Below are 25,046 nucleotides of genomic sequence, written 5' to 3'. Positions count from 1 at the left end.
AGTCTCTTCTTCGCGAGTGGGGAAGTCGAATGTGGACTTTCCCCGAGGTTCTCCTGAGCCCAGGCCGAACTATCTCGGTTTACACTCGTGACGGAAACCTCCAATCCCCCCTGGTTGTTGCCAAGAACCAGTTCGCTGCTCTGGTGTGGACTTACATGGACTCTGATGTGGCTCGCCATCTCATCGATCATTATCTCGGCTCCATCAACCTGAGTCGTCTGGAGCAAGCTGTTTTGGCTCTCAAGTGTCTTTACAGCCGTCACACTACGGAGTATCTCCCTGGTGACCAGGCTTATGCCCTCATGGGTCTCTTGAGACTTCGACCTCAAGTTGACAGAACCGACACTGCCTTCCAAGCCTTCTCAAGACTGTCTTTGGCAAATGACTCTGACAGACTTCTTGAGAGATACATCTGCACACTCCCCCGAGACAAGGATCAGCCATGGTACGACATGGAGGATGCCTATGAGTCATCTCTCTGGGACATCACTCCTTACTGTCAGGTAGCTGGTATCGCCGACAACGATACCATCATCATCGATGGTGCCTGGGGCATCTCCATCCGCTGGAAGACTTTCTACCCAGTGTACTGGTCTACGGGACCGTCCTGGAAGAGATACTTCGCGGCATTGGCAGTTGAATGGAGCGGGGCCTTCTTCATCATTGCAATTGCACTCATCGCAAGTGGTGCATCCGCTAGCAGCTCTTCTTCCTCTTCCTCTAGCAGCATGTACGGTTATTCCACTGGCGCCAGCGCTAGTTCTGGAACTGCCATGATTATCCCTGGTGTCATCTTCCTCCTCCTGTTCGTCTGGATCTGGTTGATCACACCTAACCTGGTTCGAGTCATCTACGGTGGCAAGTTTGCTGATACTCAAGCCGAAATGTTTGGCTTTGAAGGACACCTCAATGCCCCTACTATTGAGAGGTCCATCTTTGGAGGTAACTTTGGTCGCTTTTCCTGGAGCACCAATGGAAGCCCTCTCAGCCGAAGTATCGTTAACGATGATGGCGAGCGTGTTGGCGTGGATCCCTACAAGGATCCGGAGGTGAGAATGAAGGTTGAGGCGGCCAAGCAAGCTCGCCCAGGCGACATGAGGGTGAGTCACTTTCTTATCTGTGGTGTTTTTGATTTTTGACTAACAATGACAGATTTTCACTCTTGTAGATACGTACAACATGGAGTTGACCTTGTTCGAGGCTGTCAGGCCACCTGTCACTCTCATGTTCTGCGCTTCCGAAGGCGGCATGCAGCGAGCTATCGGATGCTCATATGAGTGGGAGACACAGACTATGTATCGCGAAACAGTCCTCAGAATGCCCACAACTGCCTTGAACCGAATGGGTCGTGTTCCTCGGTTCCGTATGGGCATTCAGCGACCTCTGTATCCTTCTGCTCCGTTGAACGGGGCTGTTTAAGTATTGTAATTGGGTATCATGGAAATCTGGCTTGTATAATGTTTTTCTTCACTATCATTTATCAAAGATCATCAGTAAGTCAGTTTGTATCCAATCTACGTTCCATTTCTTCGAATTTTCAGCAAACTTTATATAATGTGAAAGAAAGCATAATTCCAACAGCGTTTATAAAGGCCCACCCCTCGCTCAAATGGTGATTTCTCCTTTTGTCTCTTACTCAGTGGAAGCAGAGCGGACAGTTTCCATTCACCAAAATTCGTAACAAGGAGTAGTCGCCTGTGATGAACCCATGGCAATGAAGCTATCCAATCTGCAGGGTAGAGATACCCAAGCAGGCAGTCCACTCAGTGGGCTGTTTGTTATACTGGGAACTGAGGTACAGGACTTTCTATGTCTTCGGTGCAGTATGTCTTATGTTGCCTTTCTCTTTCCTTCATTCAATGTCTGGCCAATGTTCTCCCCGCCTTCCCTTGGGCTTCAAGCATTCTTTGATAGACCTCTTACTGGCGAGACATCTTGACTATCAACCATTTTCCTCTCTTTTTGGCAGCGGCCTGTCATTAGAGCAACTGTATACAAGACCTTTAGCCAACCAGGACAAAGTCACTGGGTTTGAAGAAGCAACTGACCTAAGAGTGCAAGAGAAGCCTTGCCAGTGTCAAAATATGCTGAGAGGTTTTGAGTTAATGATCGCGCATGCTAGTCGAGCGAGGTCAAGGACTCGTGATTTGCTATTAGCTGTTAAGAGTCATTAGAACAGCAGAAGAAAGAACATACTTTCACGTTCCCTGGATAATATCTTGAATGGTCATATTGATGCCGTCTAGTTTCCTAAGAGAGGTATGGGGAGGTCAGCTTGCGCTGAGTGAAAGGCACGATCGCTTGCAATATCTCATCGTTGGACTCTGAACCCTCAGTATGATCATTGTCTGCATCATTACCCACCCTAAACTGAGAGACGCAGTGCCGTGTAATGTTTACAGCACTGTGAAGTAGCTCACAAATTCGCTCGAAAGCGAAGAGCCCGGGGCGGGGATGTTGCGTGAAGTCAGTGGACGAGATAGCAAGTTCGACCCAAACAGTGGAAGTGCTCAAGCTCATTTGCAGTAGAGAGCAGCGAGACCTGTTCGTAATGGAACAGCCAGAGAATAAAGGAGATACATAAAGATGATGAGAGGAAAGGGGGAAAGCCGTGGAGAAGGGGGATTAGGTTGACCCGTCCTTCTTGATTAAGTGCACGTCCCGTATGAGAGTTGCTTCAGAAAGGCCTGCTGTGACAGATCATATCAAATGAATACCCATGCCCATATACCGTGCCCCAGGTCAGCTCTCGTTACTCTTTAGGTTTTTAGGAGCTTTGCTGCCTGGTGTAGAGTAGTGTCATCGTAGACAACATACCTTTTATGTATGCATATAATCACAAAGCTCCTCACATTTTTGTCGGTTCCCTTTTCCCCTACTCACATCTGAGCGGGCAGTTATTTATCACACGTTACCGCTGGACATAGTCGCGCCAATGATGAACCCATAGATTCAGCAGGATGACACCAATGTCTCCAAAGCTGCCCGCTCTTAAATGGGTACTGAGGTCCGCATTTGACTTTTGCGTTTCGTTTGTTGTTGCGCATGCGAGCAAGTGGCTTGTATGCTCATAGAATTCCAAGGTCGCAACGAAAAAAGAGTCGGGCAACGATGAATCTCAATGGAAGTGAACTAGCAGTCTATGTACCCGTAAGTCCTGCAAGGTTTCTTTCTTTTCCCCTTTGCTTTTTCATTTTCATAATCCACATGCCTGGTCTATTGGTACCATTTATATGAGGTGGCTGCATCTCTCTATTGCGTCCCTGAAAAAGACTAGAAGAGGCACATACGCTAAAAGCAACATAAAAAAGATTACAATGAAGCACAGCAGAGTAACAAATTAGAGACATGCATATTTCCTCTTCACTAAATAGACTTTTGAAAGAAGAATGTTCAAGACTCCGGGTCTCGTCCGTGCATATCGATGTACATAAGGTAGGTAGGTACCTTTACGTAGCTCTTATCGATAAGAGGCGGGGCATCCTGTCTGCCTGGAACCAACGTCAACTTGCTGTGTCTCACACTCTACCTTCGCACCTTATCAAACATTCGGAGTCGTCACGATGGAGGCATCTGCTCTGAAGGCCTGGGGTATGGCTCCCTGTTGAACTTTGGATAATTTCGTAGCTAACATATGTGCCAGAGTTGGACAACAATGTCCAGCTAGTCGATCCCAAACGCGACGCTCTCTACAACTTCGACGCCGATGCTCAGAAGGCCATAAACAACGAAAAGGCATGGAAGCAAACACCAGACTACTTCAAGCATGTGCGAATAAGCGCTACTGCTCTCATAAAAATGACCATGCACGCGCGATCCGGTGGCAACCTCGAGGTCATGGGCTTGATGCAAGGCTACACCCACCAGGACACATTTATCGTCACCGACGCATTCCGACTGCCCGTTGAAGGAACAGAGACTCGTGTCAACGCCCAAGGCGAAGCGAACGAATACCTTGTCGAGTATCTTGATCTATGTCGAGCGCAGGGTCGACAGGAGAACGTGGTGGGCTGGTACCACAGTCACCCAGGCTACGGATGCTGGCTGAGCGGTATCGATGTCGATACAGAGGCCATGCAGCAGAAGTGGCAGGACCCTTTCCTTGCCGTAGTTATCGACCCCGATCGTACTATCAACTCAGGCAAGGTCGACATCGGCGCTTTCAGAACATACCCAGAGGACCACCAGGCCGGTAATGGCACAGCCACCTCTGATGGCTTCCAAGCAGTGCCTCTCGCCAAGGCCGCAGAGTTTGGTGCTCATGCGAGCCGTTACTATAGTCTCGAAGTCTCCCATTTCAAGAGCTCTCTCGACTCGCATCTCCTCGAGCTCCTCTGGCACAAGTACTGGGTACAGACTCTCAGCCAGAACCCACTGATCACGAACCGCGACTATGGCAACAAACAGATGCTCGATTTGAGCTCTAAGATCAAGGAAGCGACAACAGGCATCACACGAAGCCGAGCTGGACAAGGCATGATGGGTACGAGTCATAAGAGCTCCGACAAGGCCGTGGACAAGCTGGCAAGGGAAGCCAGCCTCATTGCATCTAAGGAGAGGTCTGGCCTGGTGGCGAATCAGGTCAAGGCTAGCGTTTTCAACGACCTTGGATCGAAGGCTGAAGAACCAACATCGTGAAAAGGAATGACACTGGGATTATGGGAATGCATGTAGCATAACGAATCGGCATAGATGGCGTTCAGAGGTGAAATCAGCAATATTTACTTTTATCTGCGCTTAGAGTCTTAGAGTGCATTCTTCCTCCATCCTACATCATCAGTATGGAAAGCTAGGTGTTTGATCTTTCACGTGGCCTTGAGAAGGGGGTTCCGATGGCATGACTACCTCCTAGAAGTGAGTAGATTACAATACGACCTCGAATTATCTTCACTTGGCCAGTCAATAGCCTGCCTAGTTTGCCCAATTGATGATGATTCACCAATCAACTATTTTCGCTTCATCCAGAGACAGATCTAGGCGAGGTGGATAAAATAAGTGGGTGGAGGATCGCCGACTTTATGGATAAGCGTAAAATTCGACAGCACAAAGAGCTAAGCTATTAGTTATATTCTTATACACATCATGATGATAATGTGTGACGTTATTGACCGCGGGAAATCCCTTCATTGGATTGGGTTAGTACAGTGTTCATTTGTCTGTGCTTCTTGGTACAGTATCCGTTGGTGTTGGTGTCAGGGTCATGTTCAACAGTTACGAACAGATATTCTCGCATTATATGGTACAGTTAATACCATAACGCATCAACTAAAACTCGACTGGAGAGAAAGATCCATATCACGGATTCCCCATCCATTGTGACCACAAACAAAGTCTTGCTAGTCAGAGCATGTCGCGAAATCGACACCACGTCGGCTTGGCAACGAGAATTACCCTAGAGATCGAAGGTTCATCTGAACGGGATGCCTCCCTCAAAAGATACTACGGACAGGAACACAATGAGACACTGAATTATATATGATACTTTTTGTCCCTGTAGCAGATGGAAGCTTGCATAGCCTGTAGCCATGTGCCGCGTCCAGCCATCGGCAGTGTTACCGATGGCAGTTCAAAAAGACGGAGATGATGAGTCTCCAGGAATCTAGATGCTACGCTTGTGCAACTGAGCACGTTGTGGCTCGAGCTTGACTGGGCAACGATCGCCCAGCAGCCGAGCACACGACAGCCCGAGAAGGAAAAGCGATGCGTGGTGATTTAGGTTGAGGAGATCAATCGGTATTATGTAGGATAAAATTCAAACCCAAATAGTCATTTCTTTCCGTGTGTCGGTCGTTTTACTTATCAAGAAACACGGGAGTAAATTGAAGTCTGAAAGGAGACGCTGCTTGCGTGGACAGAATGTGATGGGAGGGATGCATTGATGCGTTCAGTGGCTCAAAGCTAAACCTGACTGACGAAACACGGCCAAGACGTCAGTCACCCTTGGTTACAGTCGCTACGAAACTCATCGGATCGACGTCTCAGTTTCTCTCACATGCTGTGGTTGTGGTTGTTTTACACGGGAATTGCCTCGACAGCTTTTGATGCACTGTTAATGTGACTGAAGAGGTGGAAACATGAGCTGGCCACCTGTTGGATATGCCGTATCCAGATGCCAGATTCGATGCAATCCTTGCCGTAGCTCTACACCATCTTTTTTTCAAAATGTTCCTAATTCATGGCATCCTGATGCCGATTTTGGTTTGTGATGAAACCCTAGCAGACCTGACGTCGGTTCCCTTTTTTCTTGGGAGCTCAAGCTGTGATGTGACGTCATGAAGCGCTCACTTTAACGTTGAGCTAACGAAAGCTTTGACACGATCGCGGCATTGGCCACGATCAAGATCAGCCCACGCAGCCATTGACTGATTAGTTAGTTAACCTGGAGATTAGTCTAGCTTACCCAGTCTCGTACAGCAGCCGTAGAGAATTAGGAAACGAAGGGGAAAATCAGGGCACGCGATGTGTCGACTTCAATCAACAAAACGTCAAATTAGGCCATTACGTGTTATTGGGTCTGGAAATTGAGCTATGACGATTTGCAGCTCATGAGCTGGGGTTTACCTATGAGGCCATCATGTTAAAAGTCAGTGGAGAACGTGGGGAGCAAGCTAAACAATAACAGCTCCTCCAGCTCCATCTGCCAGCTTTTAAAATTCATCATTCCAGCCAAGAATGGGCATCCTTGTTTTTTAGTTGACGGGCAGAAAAGATATCGGAGGCTCATTGACATCCTTGTCAATTCCTTCAGCATCAGCTCTGCAAGGTGGGAATTATATCATGGGACAGGGCAGATCATCGACGGAATCCACACTGGCGATCCGGAGAGGACCTCGGGAATAAGAAGATATCAAATTTTGAAGATACAACGTCAGAGTCAAATGCCAAAGTCAATGCCAATGCCATGTCACTCTCTTCGATTCAGTAACAGCACGCAAAACACAAGAATTCAGGAAGACAAGACGTACAGAGTCGGACCTGCACCACCGGCCAATTCTTGGCAGAGCAAGCAGATGAAAAAAAAAAAAATGCATCTTTCAATTTGGCTAGACTGGTGCCCGTAGTGTTGTCTTACCAGGCTTTGATTCAGCGAACCAGCCAGGGGTCTGTGAGACATGTCGCAACATTTGAAGGGTTTGCCTGGGGCAACCTTCTTTATGGGCCCATTATCTAGACGGTGAATGCAATAAATAATATCATCAGTAGTGAAGAATAAGCCGTGGCTTGTGATTATCAACGACTGTCATCTTGTTGCTGGTCAAGAGGTCTAGATCGTCGTCGAGGTAGCATCGCGAAGGGTATAAACATCGAGGCTTGACCGTCTCCCCTGACGCTTCGAAACGCCTCTAATTGGGGATCAAACAGCATCATCATCGCAATGCAGAGAGTCTAGAGCCCACCCTGGTTACCTTCAGCTGCTGCCCTGGTACATTTTTCTTCCCTTTTTTCCGCTTGTTTGCAGCTCGATCATCTGCTTGACCCCTGCTCAGGCTGGTAGGGTACCTTGCTTGGCCGTAGGGTTCGCTCCGGGTTTCAGTGTCATAGCCAAGCAGGGTGGTAACAGAAACCAGTGATTCAATGAATGTATGCCGATGCCAGTGCCAATGCGAGTGCCCAGAAAGAGTGCCTTGTTCAGAAACGATAGCGCATCGAGGTGCCTGTATTGTAAAATTGGTCTGTGGCCTGGCCAGTAGCGTGCGTTGGCGCTGGGCCTGGTCAACACATGGCAGCTTTGCAAATCGACCGATGACGTCCTCGATCAACATCGTCGCCCTTAGCAAACGTCAACGTCACTGACCACACTCCCTTTCTCCAGCCCAGCCAAGACCACGCCAACCACTGCCCGGATCCAGCCATTACCGTGTAACTCTCGTACCTGCCTGTCACGGGCAGTCTCCCTTAGAAAAGTATATCTAATCCTGTCTCTCTCCTGCCTCGTACCAGGAGCTCTTTCTCTATTTCAAATCCCGTCCAATACCAATTCCTACCTAATACAATACCCAACTGCTTTGTGATACCCATCCCTTACCAGAGGATACCAAACAACAGCCTCTTCATTTGTTACCTACGCCTACGCTACGCAACGCAACGCAACGCATCCTCCCCTCCCATAATAAGATCGACTTCTGCTTCGTCTCTTGTTCACTACATCATCGTCACCCCAACTCTAAAAAAGAGTTAACGTCCTAACATTTTTAACGTCATACTTTTCCGTGGCATAACGACTTAATAACGAGATACCCCATACACTTTTGCCCATCATGCCCGGAGCCCCAGATGTCAACAAACCTACAGACATCAAGACGAAGGAGGCCGATGTCAACCGAAAGCTCCAAGTCTACGGAATCATTTCTGCCTTCCAGAACGGCAAGGTTCCTTCGGTGAGTATTCTCTGCGCGATTCTGTTCTTCCTCACATTCTAACGCATTCTCCTCCAGAACGACCAAATTGATGTCGCTCTAAGCAGTTTCCTCGCCTCTCGCGCCCTCTCTGGTCGCCACGAGAAGCTCTCCGCTGAGGGTCAAGAGCTCGTCAAGGATGCCGCCAACGCCATTAAGCAAGCCAAGTACCTCCTTCTCTCCAAGAACGAGGGCAACCTGATTCAGGATTTTATCTGGCAGACCACTCAGTTCGACCCCAAGAGTGTCAACACACCCAATGCCCCCATCAGCAAGGACGCTGCCAAGCAGGATGGTGACCAAGCTCTTGAGGGTTTGAGAACCCTTGGCCAGCTTCTCATCACCAACGGACAGTTCCGAAAGCTTCTTTCTGATGCTACAGTCCTCTTCCGCGACATGGCTGGCGATGCTGCTACCAACGCTGCTGCCCGTGTCCGCCCCTCTCAGGAGCAGCTCCGACAGATCGACGAGCCTGCTCAGGACAATGTCTGGCATGAAGCTCCCGACTTTTCCAAGGACAACCTGAAGCAGCAGGCTAAGGGCTTCTACAGTGGAAACCCCAAGGAGGATGCCAAGGACGTCGCTTCCGCTGGTATCAACACTGCCGCTCCCGGACAGCTCCAGCAGAACCAGCAGGCCAATGCTCAGCAGGGCACTTACCCTCAGGGCACTTACCCTCAGGTCACCACCGGTACCGAGACTGGTAATGTGCCTTCCAGCTCCGTGCCTGCTTCAACCGACGCTGCTCGTGACGCCGCTCGCCAGACCGACCCCCAGGCTGGTAAGAGTGCCGCTAAGCAGGCTGCTGAGCCAAGCTCGACAACAAGGTCGACCCGAGACCAAAGAGAGCATCCTGCAGCGCAATGAGGAGTACCGTCGCAAGGCCCGCAACTACTTCGATAAGAAGATGCCTCAGGAGCGTAAGGACCAGACCATCTGGCGTCTCAAGAAGATGATTCTGGAGTGCCAGCAGCACGAGGACTACTCTCAGGCCATTCAGACTCTTCTGCGCCTGGCTGAGACTTACAGCCGCCACGGCCGCACTCTTGGCCAAGGCTCTACCGATACTGCCAAGGACGCACGTGGTGGCCTTGCTGCCGCCGAGCGTGACCTCCGCACTATCATTGAGCGATTCGCCAACGGCACCTCCACTGAGGATCTTTGGGAGGCCATCGGCCAGATTTACCGCGACGCTGATAACGACCGTGAGCTCAAGGACTGGTTCAAGGCTATGGACTCTTACATCCGCCGATGCCTCCTTCAGCAGGGTTACATCCTCGAGGATGAGTCCACTCGTGAGTGGGATCAGCTCTACGACCAGGGACGATACCTCCTCCGCAACAAATACCGCGGTCACACCGACCGTGTTGTCGATGAGATCAAGTTCCTTGCCGACCAGTTCGACCAGGACCCTCAGAACCATGCTTTTGCCGAGTCTCTCCAGAAGCTGTTCAAGGACCTTGGCAACGACCAGGATGGCAAGCCTGTCTTCAAGCCTCATCTGCTTAAGGACTTGAGGGATGTCATTATCCCTGCCGCCCTTGAGAACATTGCCTACATCCCAATTCCTCGAATTGAGTACACCGACTCCCAGGTCGATGCTATCATCGAGAACCTGGTCCTTGAGAGTGACAACTTTGCCCCCAACATCTTCGAGGTTTCCAGCGAGCACTACTTCCGATGGGGCCGCAAGAAGATCGCCAACAAGAGCCATCAGACCGTCGAGGTCAAGGTTGCTGGCATCCAGATGGATCTTCGTGATGTGAGCTTCCACATCAAGCGCAAGCAAGGTTTCCCTTCTATCACCGACACTGGTGTTGCTGACATCATCCTCCCTGGTGATGGCTTCTCCTTCAAGATGAAGGTGTCTACCGCCGACAAGAAGGATCGCCAGAACTACTTCAAGGTTGAGAAGGTCGATGTTGACTTCAACAAGCTCCAAATCAAGGTCAAGAAGTCGAACCATAAGCTGCTCTTCTCCTTGTTCAAGCCTTTCATGCTCAAGGTTATTCGCCCTCCTCTGCAGAAAGCTGTTGAAAAAGCCATCAAGGACCAGTGCAACAAGTTCGATCAGCTGCTGTTCCAGGTTAAGCAGGAGGCTGACCGTGCTGCTGCTGAGGCGAAGAACCACCCCGAGAACGCCCCCAACATCTACAACCGTTACTACACTGCTGCCCAGCAACAGTTTACTAAGGGCAAGAAGAAGGCTGAGGCGGCTGCTTCTGACAAGAAGGCCAACATTGCTATGACCAAGGAGGACAGCATCTTCCCCAACATCAACCTCCCTGGTGGTATCAGCACCAAGGCTACCGAGTACAAGGAGCTTGCCCGTAAGGGCGATAAGTGCTACCTAGACGATATCCTCATCTATTCTGACACAGAAGAAGAGCACTGACATTCCTTCCGCTCCCAAGATCCAGCGCAAGGCTCACCCCGTGTCAGATCTTGGACCTAAGAACACTTCCAACGCTGACTACGACTTCTACCCTGCTGGTGGTAACACCCACACTGGTAATGGTGCGTTAAACGGCGGCAACGGTCTCCAGATTGGCAACGGTGCTGTTAATGGCAAGCACCCTGCTGGTTTCACCAATGGTCAGACCGGCCTGCCCACTGGCCAGGCTCCTCTCACCACTGGCCAGATCAACCCCGTTTAAAATCAATGCGACGGAGATGCCAAGTAGGCACAGGAAAAATAATAGCGGAGGATTGTTGACGTTATACCCATGCTCATGTACTTGAGTTGTCTTTATTCTCTTTGTTTTTGATACCACACTGGAAGCAATGACGATTGGTGGATAAAGCACGATGCGAGGATTGTGCTTGGTTAAGGAAAACTACAGGTTTATTAATTAGTGATGTGACGGCCGTTTCCTTTGTTACGAGGGTATACACGATTGGTTGATAGTTGAAATTGACTTCTCTACCGTTAATGTTTCTGTTCCATTATGATGTGATGGCGCGATATGCAGCGTTGGAAGGGCTTCGAGGGTCGAACAAATCAATAAGTTTGCTCCCTGAAATTCCGTGGTTGGCCCTATATGCAATAAAAGGCCTGACTGTTGAACAAAGTGTACAGAATGAGGTAAATACTGAAGCCGTAATCAAACGTCAACGATCATAGTGGGGGTTTGTACAGAAAAGGTTTAGCGAGTACAGCCTCAAGACTACGTCACCACACCATGAAGGTATGGCACTCCATGATTCTTGCCCTTTGAGGCCTCATTCACTTATTCATTGATCTAAAGTTTCACAATAAATCCTCCACTAAGAGTCAGTGGATCTTTCTCACAACGGACACTATATCCACTGACCACTGGAGCATCTCGTCACATCCATCAAAAGCCGCTGAAAAATCACATCTCACACGTCTATTTATTCAGACTCATCTCCCTTCCTCTATACGCCGTACGCCCTCGATGTGACATGAGATATCATGACGTCTACAAATCTCGCACCTGAGCAGGTGCATGCCTTATTTGATATCCTCACGCACCACGAAACATACGCAGAAATCCAGGGCTTCAAGGATCCAGATGCAGTCACAGGCTATGGCTATCCTTTCTCAAGAGCAACGGTTGAACCTCAAACTACACAAAGCGCACCCCCAAGCACAGGATGGAGGAGCTGGGCTGGAACACCTGTGAGCTCAAGACCCGGAACGCCAAAGCAAGGAGCAGCGAAAGACGTGAAGGAAACTCCTAGCGATGATGACGATAAGAAACCTTCTTCGTCTCCTATTCTTCAGACCATGTTAACGCGATTCATTCTGAAGCTTCCGGGTGTGCGAGATCTACCACGCGAGTTTTGGTCTGTTAGAGTACAGGGCTTGTTGACGAGACTCGGAGAGGCAGAACTTTCAGAGAGCTATGATAAGGGGGCTCTGGGGACGAGAAAAGTGCTTGCGACTGGGTCGAGTGGACTTCTTGAAATGGTTGGTCGAGGAGTTCTTGGTGGTGTCAATAAAGCAAATCGACCGGATAAGTCTTCGGATAAGAAGGTTGAGTACGATCGGACCAAGGCAGCAGACTTGGTAAAGGCGTGGGATGATGTTGTTGAGGGCTTGGTCTATGGAGGTTTGGCAGATGAGATGTTTGATCATTTCAGCAAAACTTCAGATCTCGAGAGTCATTCTCCAGTCATTGGAGCAGCAGCTGAATATGCCATCATCCAGTAAGTTTCACGTAGGATATTCTCTACCACCTCCTACTAACAAAACCAAAGCCTCGCCACCTTCATCCACCACATCTTTGTCCTCTCCCCAGAAGGCCAATATCTCCTCAAACTCCTCGAAAATGTCCACAACCTCATCCCGTACAAAATGGTCAAGCAGACTTTACGAATGGGCAATGCCGCTAGTATGATTAGCGCCATGATGCGCCTACTCCTTGCAAAGTTGAGCGTTACGAGCGTCACCAACTGGATCGGCTTGACCGCCAACGCCGACGATGGCATGAACCTCTTGCAGCGGATTATCTCATTAGTGTTGTCATGGGACGCTGGAGAGTTCCGAAAGAGTGCTGACAAGGTTGAGAGAGCTAAGGATCGACCGAGTGACGAGATGCTCGAGGCTATTCGTCAGTATATCGCTATGAGTCGTGATGAGCATAAGACGGTTCGTAATGCCAGCGAGGAACATGCTCAGTCAATTATCACCGCTATATTTAACGGGTCCAATCCCACGTTAGCAACTCAGCTTGATGATCAGAAGCACGCGCAGTGTCTCGAGTATTATTCTGCTCTTCTCTCCGTGCGCGATCGTGAAAGCATCACAACAGCCTTCTGCCGCCAGCCTCCTGATCTCTTTACCGCGACTATCAAGGATCTATTTGCCGCCTATGAACCTATGATCCGCATGGTACACTCGCAGATAGATTTGCGGGAGCATGTCGAAGCGGGTCAATTATTTATCGATGAGTTCATCAAGGCTGGCAAGCCGAAGAAGGACGGTAGCATGCCAACTGTGGACGATTACGTTGGTCTTTTCATGAGAAACCGAGGGCTCATGTATAGATGGGTCCATGCGTTTGCGGCATCGTGTCCTGATGTTTGGGAAGAGATGAAGAAATGGACCAACGATGCCGTACTAAAGTTTCGCCAGGAAAGAAAGCCTGTGCAAAAGACGAGCAATGCCGAGGCTGGAGAGCAGGCGAGCAATGGTACTGTTGATATGAGTACCATGGACGACCAACTGAATAAGCTATTTCAGTCGGTTCCTGAGAAGTCTCAAAAGGAAGTTCTCATTTCATTGGATAACCACGCCGCATACCTTGCGCAAGTCGAGGCCCTTTCTCTCTGCCGCCTACAGCGCATCATCGACTCAGACGATTCAGAATCAGGTAATATGTCAGGCCCAGGCATGTATCTCTCCCGATGGCAGAGTCTGCTAGAAGACACTGCTATAACACCAGAAACGCCAAAGGGGCCCGTCAGACATGGAAAAGATGTCAAGAATGCTCTCACAATGGGCAAGATTGGAGTTGAAGGCACGGAAAAGGCGAGAGAGGAAGCCCTCCAAGCAGCGATCGAAGAAGCTGAGGAGGGACCTGAAGCTCCCGATGTAGATGTGGTGATAAAAGAGCTGGCAGATGGGTTCAAGAAGCTGTTACAGGAGAGCGCTGGAAAGGATATGAAGTAATACGGGTTGAAGTGATACACAAGCGAAGGTCTCATGGATAATAGAACAAACGAATACACACGGATACAAGGTAAACAGTTGATAGCAATTTTTACCAAAACTAAGATAATGCCGTAAAATCATGAACTTGATGATACATCGATCCTGTGATCTTCTGACAAATGTTCCCCTTTCCGTGATAGATCTTTGCAGTATCCTCCCATTTCGCGGTTTGAGAAGTATAGTAGAGTCTTCATCTCACACAGACAATGTTGGTTTCAGCCTTCCAAAAACTTGAATGACGCCTTGACAGAATTTCTGTGTCCTTCAACAGCACTCAGATAGTTGCCGTATGCTTTATCTGTATAAGGATTCTCGTAGAACACCCCTTGATCATTTTATCACATTGAATCAGCGAATAGAGTGAGCTCGTGAACTGGCTTTGGCTGAAGATCTCTCTTGAGGAGCTTCCGTTGAATAGCGTCCCAATGGTCCCAAATTGTATCGTCGTGGTGAGCGGTCTCTGACAATCTGTGCCCGGCGTCTGGGAGAAGCACTCCTTGCTCTAGAGTCATTCCTATCGTGTGGTCCACGAAACAGTCTTTTCTGCGCACGAGGAAACGTATGTCGTTGCCGCTGTCGCTCGTCACCCTCGAGGAAATCTGCTGGTGCTTCTATAACCGGCGTCGCTGGCAGGGGTTTGCTAACTTTTGTAGCATTGGGAGACTTCTTGGTGTTGACTCTAATACTGGCAAACTCGACGATAGCTGATCTGGCGCCTTCTGGGCAGTCTTCCATCTGGCCTACTCTATAAGCGAGACCATCCAGAAAATCATCGATCTCTTGATTCCATGAAATTGGCGATGTCGATCGAATGTGGGTAAGGTCAATCTTCTCAACCTCTTCTTTGGCACTCTCGTCATCGGATATGACTTCTATGTCAGAATCATCAGGCAGGATATCTCCAAAGTCGTAGTCTTGAGGCTCAAACTCTTGTGCTCGCAGGGGCTCGCCAGGTTTTCGGTTTCGATCTATTGGCCTGATGATGTATTTCTTCATCACGAGGCGATGCTTCCATACAAGTCTGATCGTAACCCCAGTGGCGTCTTGCAATTTCTGTACAAGAGTCTTGCAGGGTTTGCAGAACTTTCGGGAGAAGTACACTTCGAGAACGGGACGAGATCCATCTTCCCAGCGGGCTTGTCCAAGTTGGTTCAGTTGCTTCATCGTAACTTTGTTAAAGTCTTTTGTGATCCCGAAAGTCTGGAGGAGAACGCAAATACCATGAACTGCGAGTTTGACTTCAACGTGAGACCCGAGAAAAATACCTTCAGTGTTTCCAGCCCTTCGGCCAGGGTTGTCAAAGGGTCTTCTCATGTTCAAACCAAGGGTCTTACCCATGGCCGCGACTCGCCTTGTCCAAATACTATTTGGAAGAATGCCTTTCTTCTTGTCAAGTACGTCGCCGTATCGTCCAAGGCCATGACCTGATTCAGCTGCCGCTAAGACAACACGCTGAGATTTTGCAGACACAATGGAAATGAACCCTGTAGTTTTGTTTTCAAGTTGCCTTTCGATAGTAGACCTCCTGTTAATGGTCTTTGCTCGACGATGGCTGAAGACGAAGGAGATATTAGCCCCGAGGACTTGAACTGTAAGCTTTGTGGTTTCAGAGTCGATGATATGGTGGAAGTATATAAGGGGTGATGGGTTGCTAATAGCAGACACAAAGACTGGTAGAACCTCTTCAACTTCCTCCGAGCTTGACGCTGCTGATTGCGGTGTGTTCATTTTGCAAATTGGGAAAGGAGAGTTGTGCCTGTGAGTGAAAGGTGTATGAGTTTCTTGAAGGAGTTGAGGACTTGGAGTTGAAGTTGTAACACACTTACAGATCACTCCACTTGAGAAGCAGATTTTAGTGAAGAGAGTGAAGGATAAAAATCATCGTGATTCAGGGATACTTCAATGAACGTGGATAAATATGATCATTCGCTTTGCACAAGTTGTGCTCTTGGGAGGAACTCGCACAACTCTTCAAAGCTGGGCCAAAACTGGCAATATGAGAGTATCCTTCGAGATCAAACAGCGAAGATAAGTCGTAACTCGTAACACGCGGAAATGGAGTTGCAAATAGAAAAGCTCAGCGCTTTGAAAGAAACCAAATCAGAGAACTCGCGATGACCTCACTTTGCGAAGGGGGAGATGAGAGCAACACTTGGAATCAGAGAAGATCTCATGAGGTGCTGAAGATGAATAGAGATCACAAGAAGGGAAAGGGGTAAAGGGCATGCAATATTTACCGTGCCTTAACCCTATCTCCAGGAGGTAGTGGTTGAAGAGAGATCAACGAGAGATCATAATGAGAAGAGGGGATAAAGAGGGGTAAAGGAAATTCTTTCACAACTTGAATCAAGGTTACGACCATGAAACACACAAGCACATTCAAGATACACATTCACAAGAGCAAATCGACCATAAAATGAACGACAAGTTGGACGGGTCCAATTTGACCAAACCGAATGACCCAGTGTCGGGGGAATCTCATTCATACATGACAAAATCTATGACCCAACGCCCAATTCCATTGCCATTGCTACCTTTGACTTTGACCGGAAACCGCCAGTTTTTGTTTACTCGTCATCCTCCTCCTCCTCGGCCTCAGCGGTGGTCTGGGCAATTCGGTCCAAATCACGCTGTCCGGCCTGGGTGATGCGGCGGCCACCCTTGTCCTCGTCCTGCTCAAGGACACCGATCTTCTCAAGAGCCTGCATGACCTTTCGGTCGACGGAGCCGGAGGCATCGACGTGCTTGGAGGGACGGCTGCCACGGTTCTTGGCAGTGCCGTGGACCTTGCGGAGACGGCCAACACCGACGGTCTTGCGGAGGTAGACGTGGCGGGCGATGGAGGCGGCGCGGACGTAGAACCAGTCAATGTCCTGGGGAGGGAGCTCCTTGGCAGGACCAGTCTTGACGGTATCGACCCAACCTGAGAAAGTCAGTATTAAATAAGTATCGAAAGAGTTCAGAATGTCTTACCGGGGATGGGAAGCTTGCCCTGTCGCTTCAAGAAAGCAGAGTAGGCAGTGATGAACTTCTGCGCCTGCAGTCACAAAACCCATTAGCATGATTCCGTCGTCAGAAGTCTTTCGACTCCCTCGCGCCTGCTCCTCAATCCCATTTGTACCCAGCCCTTTGAACACAACAGCCCGACACAGCGTTTCAATTATCATTTGATATATAATCATCGCGCTGCGCCAGCGCCATGGCGGGCTAGCGGTTCTCTTGGAAGATTGCGTCGCCAAGTCGTCGAGTAGAGATCGTGTGATTTTTTCGAAGTGTATTTCGTTTCCTGTGATGGGTTTTTTTTTTTTTTTTTTCAGGGAGTACCTACATCGACATCGCGAACGGTAACTCCGCCGGCCATTTTTGCGGTATTGTTGGGGTTGGGTGGGTGAAAGGGGAATTTGGTCGTTGGGTGTGGTTGTCGAAGCGTCGCGATAGTTGAGCTCGAAGATCTCACTTTGCTAGAATCGTGGTCGAAATCCAATTATGGTCGCTTAATTTGGCCCAACCCTAATTGTGCGCTTTGATGCCTCGATTATGAGGCGCTAGCACACACAAGGGCTTTTTTTTTTTTTTCTTTAGGAATCACTTGCGGCAAATCTTCAGAAGGCCCTTGGCGAGCCCCATAATTTTGGATACACAGTGTTAAGTACAGTGCTTGGGTGTATGCACTGTATAACAGAGTGGAGCCTCTCTTGTAGAATATCACCACTGAGGTTGAACCGATGTCCAAATTAGGCAAATATTCATGTAAGTGATTGGGTCCTGATCATCTGTTGCATCTGTGCAACTATTCGCTCTCACGTGGTTCCACATCTTTACTTTTACTTCGTCTACGTCACTTGCTGTTCACAATCTTCAACAGGGCAAACACGAGGAGATTCACTGTTCATCGGCTTTAAGCGTCAAAAGAAAAAGGCTCTATTTCCTGGCCATAACTAATAGTAACAGGGTCGAAGAAACAGACCAGGTATCAATTCTATCCGTCTAACGCAATGCCAAATGAGTTTATTATGGCCCAACCTTATTCAGGTATAAACCTCGAGAATATCCATTTTAACCACTTTTCTTCCACACGAGTCTCCTTTAAGCCCACTTGGCAAGAATAGCCATGACAGCGACACCGAAGGCAACACATGCGAATGCGAGCAACAGAATCCTGATTGGGGCTTTGCGCATGTAAGGGTTGAACATGAACTCGTGGGCGAGGAGCTCTACAAGACCAGTGTACATGAGAATACCAGCACTGATAGCGTCGAAGATACCGTTTGTAAGCTTCTGGTCGTTGGCGTTGTTGGGCTTGGCTCCGATACCAGCCGCGATACCAATGGGAGTTGATAGAGCAAAGATGCAGCCGAGTAGGTAGGGCATCCACTGTCGGTTACTGGGCCAAGGAGCGACAGCCAGACGAGAACCGAGACCGAGACCCTCGAACATCTGATGGAAGACGAGAACAATCAAGAGAACGGTAAGCTCGTCAGAGGCGATCGTGCCGAGAGTAAGACCGATGAAGACACTGTGGAACACGACACCGAATTCGAGAATGAAGATGGCGAGCAGCTGACCAGCAAGTCCGCCCTGAGCATCACCCTCCTTGTGCTCACGACCGTGAGCGAGGTGGCTGTCACCACCAGGGGCATAGCCAGGCCCCATACGGTCACCATTCTCGATGTCAGGGTTGCTGGGCTGCTTCTTAGCGATAAAGTCCATAGCAGGATCGAGCTCGTGGTCAATCTCCATTGAGTGGTTGTGCTCCATGTCGGCGTTGCTGAGACGAGCGGCGAGCATTTCGACAAAGAACATGACAATAACAGTCATGAGCGCGATGGCTTCAGCCCAATCGTAACCACCCAGTCGGTCCTCGAGACAGGGGTCGGTCAAGTTCTCGACAGCGGGAACAAGCAGGTGCATGAAAGCTGTCGCTATGATGACTCCGGTACCGATGAACTTGCAAATGAAGAAGGTCATCTTAGGTACCGGGATCGTCTTCTGGCGCGCCAGGAAAATGGGCAAGAGTGCGCCGATAGCCGAAGAGGCCATGATGATGAAGATGGAGCCAATTCGAAGACCTCGTCGGCCGAGATCGACGGCCTCGCCGCTGCAGGTATCAGCGTCGGCCATTCTGTCGATTAATGGATGTCGAGAAGGATAAAGGTAAGGATGCAGCGAGCAGAGTCTTATGGGAAGAGCGAGACCCAGAAAAGAGGCGCGGGCTTGTAGGTAGTAGGTGATGTGAGGTGGTAGTCGGAAAATATGTCGTCAAATGCCAAGGCGCAAAGATGCGAAGCCAAGGATTATCTAGATGCGTTGTTCCCTAAAAAGGAAGCGACCAAGGATAATCGCGCTGTATGATTCGAACGGTGTCGAGACGCCAAGGCGCGCGCTAATTGTTGAACTGCTGCTTGGCCTGAAGCTGATTGCAACTCGATAAACCTGCGAGCCGCGGTGGGTTTTATAATACAGCGAGCGTTGCGTGACGTGCAAAATAACGAGAGAAGTCGAAATTCGCGACGAACCTTGATGGCGCAGACTCGACTTATAGAAAGTGGGCGAACCGGCCTAGCTGACCAGGTTTAGCTTGACAGAGGGTCCAGCGGACGGAAGCGAGGTGCCGAAGGCTGTAGACTAGATTTATTCGAGCCGCAAGCGCGTGGGATGATTGATACTGAGGGGTGGGTTGTCTAGGGCCAGGGGTTTCTTGGGACAAGATATAGTTACTGCTAACGAGATAGGCGTGATATCTCTTGGACACATGCTTACGATGAGTCTTAAAGTTAAAGTAATAAGGTTAAGAAATCGAGAGTAGAAAAGCGAAACATCGTTGCATCAAAGCCACTGAGTTCGTATATGCAAAGCTTCTGGACTTTGGTACTGAAGCAAAAGAAGACTAGAAAACTCAGCACAACTGATAACGTCTTGCATTATACCCTCTTTAGCCCCAGGTCCGCTGGATGAACTCTAACACAAACCGTGTTTTAATCACTCGCTACTCTCATCAATAATTCACTCCAATGACAAATTCTCTGTGACACTCGGAGAGTTAGTTATTCACGTCCCAGGAACATGGAACTCGGCAACTGCCACACTCCTTGGCATCACCGTCATGATCCACTGTGACCAAAAGGTGTGACTTGAGATGTGATAGCACATTCTGTCTCTGGTTGAATCTTGAGCCGTAGAAAAAGACGAACGTGTGGTTTGAGGTGGGAGTGGGTCGAATTAAGGTGAGGACCTTGATGGCCCTGTTAGCCTCGTAAAGCTCGGCTAGTACCGTTTCGGGCTGTAGAAGTTTCTAAGCTGTGGCTGGTGATTCTTCAGGTACAGTTATCACATGGTGACACGGGTGTGTTTGCTAGAAAAAAAAGCATCATATGACAGTCAGCATTGCTGCAGTCTCTATATGACTGTCCCTGATCATGAGTCACTTTAGGTTACAATAAACGTCACACGAATGGAATCAATGTTAAAAAGAGCCTCAATCTCAAAATGTGGCGTCATTACCCGTTATCAATCAGCAGGCACCTTATTGGCTCGCTAACTCCACCAGCCACACTTGGCATTCCGGAGAGATCGCGGAGACCATCAAGGTTCTCAATCAGCGCGGGCATGATCCATGTCTAAGCCAAAGGCGCCCACGCAATTAAAAACGCCAAAAGGTCTTGCAATCGGCTCTGACGGCATCTCCAAACCGTTCAGCTACGATGAGTGTGTCTTGAGATGGTTGCACTTATGCATAAACGGTTATTCATACAAGGATTGTCACATGAGAGCCATGAAGAGCTGATGGGAGATGCTGTCAGAGAAGACATTGACAAATAAACAGTAGTAATGGGAGAAGTACCGATCGCCAATTCCAAATCTATGCCCCTTGAAAAGCAATGCCTCCAACCGATAACGCCATTGAGATGCTCATGATAATACATCCAACCTAACCAATACAACACACCGACGTCTGCAGTGTCCTAGCCAACTTCCGGGTCGCTATTCCCGTTGATATGCACCATCGTTAATTCAGCTGCATCACACATATAAGCTACCACATAGATCATGCTGACATGATCCTACGGGCCGACTGCAGTAGTCAACGCAGATGACAGGGCCTCATGGTATGTTTTAATATCCGATCATGATGAAAACTGGATTTCCAATCCGAGCGTTCGGAATGGCTTGTCAAGTTTCCTCAAGTCGATCGAACTTCCAAGACTGAATAGGAGAGATTTGACCCGCCCTTCCCACAGCACCCCTATTCGCATGTTTTGGTCAAGTCGAGTCTTGAGTACGCCTGCATATCTCTCCTCTCCAGGCTTTTCAGGGTCTATCTCCTCCTTTGGGGGTGAAGGGGGAGGCGGCGGTGGCTTGACGACAACTGGCTCGGGATCATCCAGACGCCATTCCAATTTGGCTTGAAAGCTGCGCTCCTTTGGCCGCTTCACCTCTGGTTTATCGTCAAGAACCACTTTGTCATCAATGACTGGCTCGTCATCAAGAACCGGTCGGGTAAATGGCTTCCGCCAGAGCTCCATACCAATAGCCCAAGCGCTTTCGTAGCTGAACACGTTGAACTCCATCCGCGTAGCAAGACTGCAATGCTGGCCTGCCACCACGGCATAACTTGCACTGATATTACCCATCAAGGGATTCAGTGTCAACGTCGCAGATAAAGGCGTTCCCTTGTGCGCGGGTAACGTTGCAAATCGGGTTCCCACGCTGATTCCACCCGACTTGTTCAGGGTGCCGTAATAGATTTCTCCACCGGTGCTGAATCGACCATAGATCCTTTCCCTGTCGGCGTTTCCATTGTCGTTGACAGCCTGGTCTGACGGCTTCTCGGCATCGCCGCCGAAATTATACACGCCCCGGAAGCCGAGTAGTCCTCCATCTGAGGACGCCAGTCCTTCGAGCGCATATTTCCCGACGTCATATTGCGCCAGGCCTAGTACAGTGCCGCCGTTCTTAAGGTGCTGGGCAGATACAGAACTGAGCTGGACCTGGAGCGCAGGAGACAGTCGTTTGACGAATAGAGCTTCGAGTAGCGATTGGGGTAGGTAGAGTCGACCATACAGGAGTGACGATTCCGGTTTATCTTTCGGTGTCTGGAGGAGAGGATTGCTTCGGTGGGGGAGTTCGGTGAGAGGTCTGTACGAGCGCAAAAGCTCCGGTAGATTGACCGTCTCCGATTGCGGTGTCAAAAGAAGTCGAAGCGGGACTGACGAGAAGAGGTACGAGATGGATCCATCAACGATACCGACTGAGCCAAGTTGGTAGGATGTCGCAAAGTTGGGGCTCGCGAGGGCAGATAGGGTGAGTCGTAGCCCACGAGGGGTCTGGAAGTTCAGAAGAGCTGCAACCCTCTTGTCAATACACGGACCGGAGTGTTACTGGAGAGAAAGGCTCCATACCATCACTGGTCACATTCAGCGCTGCGTACGAGTTGTCGCGATTCCATCCAGTAGCTTCATAGAAGGCGCTGTGGACATAGTCCATAAACTCGCGCATGTCAGGGGTCGATTATCATGCCTCCTTAGGGTGACGACTTGTCACTCCGGAAGCAGAAGGTTTCAGTTGTTACTCGGGATGTTGAACCAATTGTTATGAATGACGGAGGTTGATGTCTGGTTGACTTGAGGCGGGAAAATGTCGGCAACCTGGCATCATCGCTACCCTGTACTTCCAGTTCTCTTGAACGAGACTGAACTTATAGGACATTACTCCAAGTCACGATGGAAATATCACAATTCTGGTACTTTACATGACGCGATTGGGGTGCTTCAAGCTCTTCGATCAATTATTCTACTTATTCTGTATATCGTGAAACCAAGCTGGTTTGTTACGTAGTTAGAGCTGTCATTGAGTTAGACCAAACAGCTCCAAGCTTGCATCATAAACATGATTGTAGACCTACAAGTATAGAACGTTAAAGAACATAAAAAGAACACAAAGCAGACAAAATCAGAGAATCATTATGTTCAAATTCCCTGTTGCTTAACTGGTATTTAAGTAGTAGAATCACATGACCTGACTGGCCTCTACATGCCATAGAGGAGCTTGTGCTTTGACAACGTCACGACGACTGCGACTCGAGGTATCGCAATCAAAGACAAATAAAAACATAAGAAAAGCAATAAAAAAATAGCAAAAAATTAATTCAAAAGGCAAAAGAGTCTCCGGTGCGGGGAGTCGAACCCCGCTCGCCGCGGTTTTATTACATGGTAATTGAAAACGCGGAATGATAAACCGATACACCACACCGGATGTGATTTGCTGAAGGAATCCGTGTAGCTTCAATATATATTCAGCGCCACAGCTGCTGTTCGCGCCAGCCTTTACACCATACCCAAACTTTATCGACCAAATGGAAGCTCAGATGAATGAACAGGAAATTGTGACGATAGAATATTCGATTTCTTCGAGATTTGATTAATGCGGGAGATATATCCTTTATTGGTATGCTTTTTTCTGGAAGGTAGACTTTGTATTTATATTCTCCTACCCTCACACCTACTTCATCAAGGATACCTAGAGTTCTCGAATGATAGAATATGATTCTATGCAGCAGGGCTAATCAATGAAATATCCTTTTAACCCAAAATTCGGCCAGCTACGATTTCGTTTGGTGGCCTGATCGTTGTGAAATCGGTAGTAGAGGTCACTGAAGTGAGGTGTCAGGGGCGTGGGAGAACCTCTGCTTGGAAACCACCCGGAGTAATGTAAGAAATCGCTGTGTAAGATGAATTATTGAATAATTCTGAGGTCTAGAATCACCTGTAATATCCTAAATATGTCTTCTGGTCATCCCCTAGTCTCAATGCGTGTAGCGAACGTCGTTCGGCTACCTCTTCTCTGAGGACCATCAGCTCAACAGCGTTTATGACATCTGTAAGCAAGTGTTCAGCTTATGCTGATCCAAAAAGAGCCATGTGATCATATTACTTGTTCTTTCTGACCATAGAATGCCTTGTACGTTTTACGCTGCAGGGCTGGTGATTGCTTCAGCACGGAAAAGCAGGCCATCACATTGTCGTCGAGCACTGAGAGCGGCAGCATCGTGAAAGATTTCACCAATAGTTCGTGAATCTAAAAGAAAAGAGAAGAAGTGTAATTTCAACGCATATCGAGTCTACAGATGTTCGGGATCAGAGTTCGAAATGGCTTCTGGCCTTGCTTTACCAGAGTTACATCCAGACTGGACGCAATGTTGTAGCCACAACAATGGAATTGCCAACCATTGATGATATTATACGAGGAAAATAAACAGCTAAATGGAAGCTAGTCACGTCAAGATGAGAAAATGCACCAGGCTATTCCAGAATCACGAAACTCGCAACAATGAAGATGACGCCCAAGATCTATCGCGACTAGAACGACACATGCGAACTGGAGCCACTCCTGTCTTAAGCTACTCTGATCTCTCATCTGTCGCGTTGCATGAATGATTCAGCCTTCGCTAAATCTGTTAATAAGATTTTACGACAGTCTCGCAAGCAACGATCTAAAGAGGCAGGTAAATGCAATTGTGTTGGGCCATGCCTTGGTCAGACCCAGAGATCGACATAACTGATTCATAATGCTTAGATGATTTATCTTGAATTTGGTGAGGCGTAATAGGTCACGTATAGGGGCAGAATTGGGTTTCCCCCTGCTTTCCTTTTGTCACCAGGAAGAATATGTCCGCCGGGTGAAGGGAACTGTTGACGCTTGAAGTAGGACGGACACCTCGAAAAGTTTGAGATTTTATGTCAAATCAGCTAGGTTGGAATAGGGGCTGATCGACAATTGTGTGAGACGGGAGATCAACTAGAACAACGATAGAAAGACTTGGCTCTGACTTCTGCTGCATGATGTTACGCTGATGTAGCGATATGCACATTTCGGGGGAACAACCAACCGAAGCACCCCAGTAATGGCTAAAGTATCCCAGGCTTCACCTGAGTTTGGCTGAACTGTCTCAAGTCCAAAACGCCATTCCACGT

The 25,046-nt window shown here is 48.7% G+C and overlaps 8 protein-coding genes and 1 non-coding gene across 11 annotated transcripts; 3 read left to right on the top strand and 6 right to left on the bottom strand.

Annotated features, from left to right (window-relative positions):
• Positions 1–29: 29 nt before the first annotated feature.
• On the top strand, positions 30–1,601 carry FOXG_10460 (uncharacterized protein; the record flags this gene model as incomplete). Its single annotated transcript, XM_018389808.1, has 2 exons — positions 30–1,100; positions 1,153–1,601. The coding sequence occupies 2 exons, from the start codon at positions 30–32 to the stop codon at positions 1,417–1,419; spliced, it is 1,338 nt and encodes a 445-aa protein (XP_018248143.1). The 3' UTR covers positions 1,420–1,601.
• A 1,293-nt stretch (positions 1,602–2,894) lies between these two features.
• FOXG_10459 (COP9 signalosome complex subunit 5) lies at positions 2,895–5,090 on the top strand. The gene is made up of 3 exons (XM_018389807.1): positions 2,895–3,150; positions 3,312–3,591; positions 3,644–5,090. The coding sequence occupies exons 2-3, from the start codon at positions 3,564–3,566 to the stop codon at positions 4,636–4,638; spliced, it is 1,023 nt and encodes a 340-aa protein (XP_018248142.1). The 5' UTR covers positions 2,895–3,150; positions 3,312–3,563; the 3' UTR covers positions 4,639–5,090.
• Positions 5,091–6,578: 1,488 nt separating this feature from the next.
• On the top strand, positions 6,579–14,210 carry FOXG_10457 (uncharacterized protein). 2 transcript variants are annotated; one of them, XM_018389805.1, is made up of 4 exons: positions 6,579–8,378; positions 8,436–11,584; positions 11,645–12,569; positions 12,621–14,183. In XM_018389805.1, the coding sequence occupies exons 3-4, from the start codon at positions 11,833–11,835 to the stop codon at positions 14,032–14,034; spliced, it is 2,151 nt and encodes a 716-aa protein (XP_018248139.1). In that variant the 5' UTR covers positions 6,579–8,378; positions 8,436–11,584; positions 11,645–11,832; the 3' UTR covers positions 14,035–14,183. The 2 variants fall into 2 exon arrangements, with proteins under 2 accessions (XP_018248139.1, XP_018248140.1); XM_018389806.1 differs by lacking the exon at positions 6,579–8,378 and having other exon boundaries at positions 11,530–12,569; positions 12,621–14,210.
• Positions 7,195–11,468, bottom strand: FOXG_20303 (uncharacterized protein). The gene has a single exon (XM_018400572.1). The coding sequence runs from the start codon at positions 10,360–10,362 to the stop codon at positions 9,190–9,192; it is 1,173 nt and encodes a 390-aa protein (XP_018248141.1). The 5' UTR covers positions 10,363–11,468; the 3' UTR covers positions 7,195–9,189.
• On the bottom strand, positions 14,101–16,179 carry FOXG_20302 (uncharacterized protein). Its single transcript, XM_018400571.1, has 2 exons — positions 15,903–16,179; positions 14,101–15,832 (listed from the first exon to the last, which is right to left on the bottom strand). Exon 2 carries the CDS (start codon positions 15,802–15,804, stop codon positions 14,425–14,427), a length of 1,380 nt encoding a protein of 459 aa, XP_018248138.1. The 5' UTR covers positions 15,805–15,832; positions 15,903–16,179; the 3' UTR covers positions 14,101–14,424.
• A 303-nt stretch (positions 16,180–16,482) lies between these two features.
• Positions 16,483–17,758, bottom strand: FOXG_10455 (40S ribosomal protein S19). Its single transcript, XM_018389804.1, has 3 exons — positions 17,405–17,758; positions 17,050–17,113; positions 16,483–16,999 (listed from the first exon to the last, which is right to left on the bottom strand). Exons 1-3 carry the CDS (start codon positions 17,435–17,437, stop codon positions 16,644–16,646), a joined length of 453 nt encoding a protein of 150 aa, XP_018248137.1. The 5' UTR covers positions 17,438–17,758; the 3' UTR covers positions 16,483–16,643.
• Positions 17,759–17,966: 208 nt separating this feature from the next.
• On the bottom strand, positions 17,967–19,826 carry FOXG_10454 (uncharacterized protein). The gene has a single exon (XM_018389803.1). The coding sequence runs from the start codon at positions 19,195–19,197 to the stop codon at positions 18,163–18,165; it is 1,035 nt and encodes a 344-aa protein (XP_018248136.1). The 5' UTR covers positions 19,198–19,826; the 3' UTR covers positions 17,967–18,162.
• A 945-nt stretch (positions 19,827–20,771) lies between these two features.
• Positions 20,772–23,301, bottom strand: FOXG_10453 (uncharacterized protein). 2 transcript variants are annotated; one of them, XM_018389802.1, is made up of 3 exons: positions 22,979–23,301; positions 22,476–22,917; positions 20,772–22,417 (listed from the first exon to the last, which is right to left on the bottom strand). In XM_018389802.1, the coding sequence occupies exons 2-3, from the start codon at positions 22,570–22,572 to the stop codon at positions 21,201–21,203; spliced, it is 1,314 nt and encodes a 437-aa protein (XP_018248135.1). In that variant the 5' UTR covers positions 22,573–22,917; positions 22,979–23,301; the 3' UTR covers positions 20,772–21,200. The 2 variants fall into 2 exon arrangements, with proteins under 2 accessions (XP_018248135.1, XP_018248134.1); XM_018389801.1 differs by having other exon boundaries at positions 22,476–23,301.
• FOXG_20301 lies at positions 23,239–23,328 on the bottom strand. Its single transcript has one exon. It is a non-coding gene; the product is annotated as a tRNA-Glu (tRNA).
• Between the last annotated feature and the right edge of the window lie 1,718 nt (positions 23,329–25,046).

The sequence above is a fragment of the Fusarium oxysporum genome, chromosome 7 (genome assembly GCF_000149955.1).
Source record: "Fusarium oxysporum f. sp. lycopersici 4287 chromosome 7, whole genome shotgun sequence".
Classification (NCBI taxonomy): domain Eukaryota; kingdom Fungi; phylum Ascomycota; class Sordariomycetes; order Hypocreales; family Nectriaceae; genus Fusarium; species Fusarium oxysporum.
The sequence above is the reverse complement of the archived record's forward strand: the minus strand, read 5'-3'. Positions and strand labels throughout refer to the sequence as shown.